Genomic DNA, 5,706 nt, shown 5'->3' on the forward strand with positions numbered 1-5,706 from the left:
CCTCCTTCAAAACCCTTGGGGAAATATCATCTGGCCCAGGAGCCTTATTGTTCATTAAACTTCCCAATTTATTCTTAACCAGCTCAGAATTAATGTGATCATCTTGTTTCCATCTATCAACTGTTAATATGAGAAATATTGTTTAAATCTTCATTAGTAAAAACTGAAGAAAAAGCAGAATTTAACAATTCAGCCATCTCATAATCATCAGATACAAGCCTTCCTTTATCATCGCTCAAACGTCCTACTCCTATCCTAACATTTTGTTTACTCTTAATGTATCTAAAGAAATCCTTATAATTAATTTTTACATTTTCAGCTAACCTTTTTTCATATATCCTTTTTGATGTGCTAATATACTTTTTGATCAACTCTCTTAATCTTCTGTAATCTTCTAAACCTCTCGTCAAACCAAGGAATTTAAACTTCTTAAACTATTGATGCTTTTCTTTAATTTGATCCCTTATACCCTTTGTGAACCAACCTGGTGTTTTACTTGCAGTAACTCTTTCCTTTCTATAAGGAATATGTTTATCTAGAATTTTTTTAAATTTATTTTAAAAATTTCCACATTTGATCAGTGTGTCCAAATAACTTAGCTGCCGAATTTACAATAGATAATTTTTGTCTCATCCCTTCAAAATTTTTAGCCAAAATATAATTATTCCTTATCTCCATAAACATCGAACCTAATAGAGCAATGATCACTTGCACCCAGATGCTCCCCAATTTTCACCTTTTCAACCATTTTTATATTAGAAGCTAACAACAAATCTAAGATAGCATTGTTTCCAGTAGATTCCTGGACCAGTTGTTGAATAAAACCATATTGAACAGTTTCCAAAAAACCTTTCTCCGTCATGGTTTGACTCCAACATTTCCCAATCTATATGTCTGAAATTAACATAATTTACAATTACGACCTAATTAATAACTGAAATCTTAATCTCACTGTAATCTTACAAGTTCCCACTAAAAGCCTTTTCCATTTATATCCCCTAAAAGAAACCCAAATGGATTCAAATATCTTTGCTATTGCCTTTGATATCCTCAACTTCAACAGGATGTAACTCACATTTTACATATAAAGCCACTCCCCATGCCTAAGTAAGACTGTAAAATACAGAATAAATCAGCCTAAAATTACTATTCACATATGACGTATAGATCTAACTTTTCAAATCACGGTCCTCGGTGCAAGTATACTCAGTGCAGATTGGTTAACCCGGGCCTGAATACAAAATGTAATCTATATGAGCTCCTCATCATAGGACCGTTCCTAAGATTCAAGATTTTATATATTTTCATCATCAAGGGCTTACTTGCTACAAAAAGAAAATATTTTATAAAATTTGGTCAAGTTATGAAATTAATGATATCTTATCATACTATTTTTTGTGTATGTTATAATTTTTGTAGTAGTCAAAGTCTAAAATAAATAATATTTTATCAAGCTATATTTTGTGGTTTTATTTTTGTAGTATTTTGTCATGAAACACCTCTGAACGAATTTATTTTATATTATTAAATAGCTTTAAAATGCTTGCGAAAATAAATATTTTTATTCTTATATAAAGTATTCATATATTTAGAATATGTATATCTTCAATTATAGTTTAGAAAAAAATATATTTACTTTATTTCATTCTAGAAATAAGATAAAGAAAATAAACTAGTGGAGTGGCTTCAGAAATAATCTATTATCGTTTCCTGTTCATATCCTGTACATGGTGTTCGAACATGTGAAACAACAACAAACATCTTAAAATTGCCTAACTACATGATGGCTTCCATCATAGAAGTTGTTAGTGCTCGCAGGCATTATTTCAGGATTCTTGTGAATTAGCGAGAAACTCACATAGAAAAAAAAAAAAAGCTTTATTTTTAACAATCTACAAGGCAATTGTTTACAGAAATAGTTCCCAATTTCTATAGGTGAGCAGTGAGGACTAGTATCCATATTAAACCCCCTAACGACAGAACAATGATGGCGTAAGAAAAAGAACAAGTGATAAAGGTAGCGGCTTCGGGAATAGGAATGAAAGAGATTAAATGTGTTTTCTTACAAGTACACTGCCCTCTATCAAATTTCTTTTTATGTGACTATATTCCATTCCCATTACAAAAATTAATTATATTATCTACTTAGTTATTCTATGCCTTCTCACTTTACTTTTTAAGAGCAGGTGAGTGGCTATATCGCTTTGTTATTTTCAGGTTAAGCTGACTTCCTCAAAGGATATTTAGGCAGGTCTGCTTTGAACGGGAGGATCGGCAGGATAAATTACAAAGTGATGCTGAATTTCTAAACAGATTGAGTTTTAAGTTAATAAACAAAGAAACTGGCCACTATGTGTGACACGAAATGAAAAGTTTTTACTAAGTCAACGTGAATGAGTAACAGATCTTCTTCGCTCAAGATGTCTTCCCGCTAACCAACTCACTTTAGGTTCCATATAAAACTATCTAAATACAACATTTTTGACTTAATGGAAAGCTGGTCGTTTGCCCATAGTGACTGGCTCTAACTACGTGACTGGTAATTTTGATTCACATATGGAAGGTCATATATATCTAATGCTCCAATGGTAAAACTATACGGTCTCAGCATGGCCAGGTGGTTAGGGCGCTTTACTCGCAATCTGAGGGTCGCGAGTTCGAATCCCGGTCCCACCAAACAAACGCAGTCGTGGGGGCATTATAATGTGACGGTCAATCCCATTATTGGTTAGTAAAGAGTAGCCCAATGACTAGCTGCCTTCTCTTACACTTCTAAATTAGGGACGGCTTTGCGCAAAATTCAAAACAAACCAAACTCAAACTTCCGCTGTCGTAACATTAAGAAGTTAAAAACAAAAGAACTTTGTTCGTTACATATCACCCTGGTTTAATTAATATAAATCATAGATATCTTTGTAAAGTGTACAGATATTGGTTTCAGAAAGTTTTACCTGTTGTCAAAATATATTAAAATCAATCACTTTAACACTTCTGATAGTATAAGTCGGACACCACGGTTGCTTAAAACACGGTCTAGACAATATTTGTAGTGTAATATCTAATATTAATGCTTCACTTCCCTTACAGATAAACATATATATGTTCTAGAAATCTTCCAGTATCATCTATTTGTTGTTTCTTTTCAAAAAATATCACGAAAGTACATTGATAATAACTGAATTTTATGTCACTACTAGTATAAGCTAAATGATTTGTTAATAATAAACTGAGTAAAACCACATGTATTATCGTATATTAAGTCTATAGCCATTGTTATCCTAATTGCTAATTATTAATTTTTCACAAACATGTTGTCATCATCTTGTTGTTAAAAATTGATTCTTGTTTATAGATGTCTTATGGTTTCTTGACATGGGTTCTGAAGAGTTCTTGCAGTAAAGTTATGTAAATGAAAGAGTAACAGCAGTGAATTTTAACTATACTTTCTATTATAACTTTAGACACTTTCTGAAAGAAGTAAATTAAACATAATTTTTCCCAACAATTCAGAACGTCAAAGTTAAATGTAGTCTTTACAGTTATTTGAATACTTAAATATATTAAATCAAAATACCACGAAAAACATGTTTATTCAAAAGTTTATTAAAATCTTAATATCATTACAGAACATAAAACTATGTTACGATTAGTAGATATCTGAATAACATCTGTTGTCTGATCATCTTAGACACAAAGTTGTTGGATGGAATGACACTCCATCAAAGGCTCTGAAAGCACTTCGTGACCAGTCTATCAAGTTTCCATGAAACTCCAAACCACCTACTCTTCTACATGCGGATGTAGAAAAAACAGAGATCTGATCCCCATCCAAAGTTTCATCCCAAAGATGCAAGTCTGTCAGTTCTCCTTCCAAAGTTTCTTTGACTTTAAAGCCACCTCCAACAGAATCCTGGTCAGCACCCAAGACGACCATTCCTCCTGGCCTTACTTCTTGGCCTCTGGAAACAGTGACTGTGATGTTGGTACAAAGCTTACCGTTCAAGTAAGCATTGACGTTCCCACTTTGTGATGACCACGTGTACGTCACATGTTGTCATTTTTTTAAATCAAACTCTAGACAAGGTATATTAACATAATGACCCTCTCCGGAATGAATATGAATCCCTACATGCGGAATTTTGTCCTTCAGTTGAATCCATGTATATAATTCGTTGTCTTCATTCGGATGAGCGTAAGAGAAGATAGAGTTTGAATATTCATCAAACTGGTACAACTTCACCCAGTAGGCTAAGGTCAAGTCTCGAACTGTAGGCAGAGTACCTATCATAGCAAGACGTGGAATGCTCGAGTCAGAATGAAAGAAACGGACTTTTGTTGCCACGTGGCCTTGTCGCAATGTCATCATTGACGATACGAAAACTCCTACAAAAATACAGTTAATAAGAAACAACTGAAAAACAGAAGTCATGGTCTACTACTGATTACAGACTTGCCCAGCCAAGAACTTAACGTGCAATGCGAGAATATTCCCGTGTGTTTAACAGCCTAGGTCTTCTTTTCTTATATAAACCAATCGCTGCGAAGAAAATAGTGAAGTGCTCAAAAATAAATGTCGAATGGCAGTTATTTTTAGTAGCGTCCAGAAATACCATTTCCTGCTCAGGATTTCGATTGACCTTGCCTATTGGGAAAGTTTTGTCTTTCATTTCCACGCAAAATATCTTTTAATTTTCAGACTTTACAACAATATAATACTTATTGAATGCTTCACACTTCATGTTCAACAAACCGTATAACTTATTATTTTAAAAGTAAACATTTTATTTACTTCTAAGATTCCGTTTTCTAGTATATATGTATTGTACGTATTTTGTGAAACTAAAGACATGTTCGTAGAACAAACAACATTTGTTTTCAATTGTAATGATTATCAAACTCCAGGTTTTGGTTCATGATTGTCTATAGTTTTATGTATATAAAATGTTATTTATATAAGGAATCGGTTAGCTGTAATGCCACCTGTGATTATAGTATATTTAACATCAGGATTTTTTTTTTAATATAATTATTATTTTTTTTCTCTATCTTTCTCTCCCCTCACAATACATATAGTCCGCGAGTGGGGTGAAGAGATGATAATTCTGAACACCCCCGATTACTTTTGACCCTTGGTCAAGTTAATTTGGCCTGGGGTTAAAAGGTTTAAATCGAAATAACTGCTACGGTAGAAAAAAAATAATATGACCGCGCTCACCACCCCGTGATTTTTAATACAAGTACTGAAAATGTCGTATTATAGTACTATATTTAGTATTTATTATTCTGTATAAAACGATTATGTAAATAGTAAGGAGTTTGTTTCGTCTGAAACAAGTTTCCGGTATTCCTGGAACTACAGATAATTTTACTGTCATTTCTGTCATGGCAGTTTCGAAACAAGTTTCGTTCTATTTAAGAAGGGTTTGCATTTACTAAATTACTATCAGTATGAATGCTCCTTCTTAATACGCTTGCTGATTAGATTACTATGTAAAAACACATTTTACAATATACTAAGGAAATTAGGACTCAGCATAAACGTTAGCTCATCTGCTTCATACCCGCACACACACACACACACACACACACTATCTGAATGAAATACGTGACTATTCCCTGACAGAAAGGCCTGATTCACAGGTTTATCTACTAATATGCTGTTTGGTTGAAAGGAATGATTGTGTTATGTATGAATACTACGTGTTT

General features: G+C 33.1%; 1 protein-coding gene across 1 annotated transcript; it reads right to left on the reverse strand.

Moving 5' to 3' along the window:
• Positions 1-4,054: 4,054 nt before the first annotated feature.
• LOC106458182 (limulin-like) lies at positions 4,055-4,363 on the reverse strand. Its single transcript, XM_013917651.1, has one exon. It carries the CDS (start codon positions 4,361-4,363, stop codon positions 4,055-4,057), a length of 309 nt encoding a protein of 102 aa, XP_013773105.1.
• Positions 4,364-5,706: the final 1,343 nt, after the last annotated feature.

The sequence above is a fragment of the Limulus polyphemus genome, unplaced genomic scaffold (genome assembly GCF_000517525.1).
Source record: "Limulus polyphemus unplaced genomic scaffold, Limulus_polyphemus-2.1.2 Scaffold426, whole genome shotgun sequence".
Taxonomy (NCBI): Eukaryota; Metazoa; Arthropoda; class Merostomata; order Xiphosura; family Limulidae; genus Limulus; species Limulus polyphemus.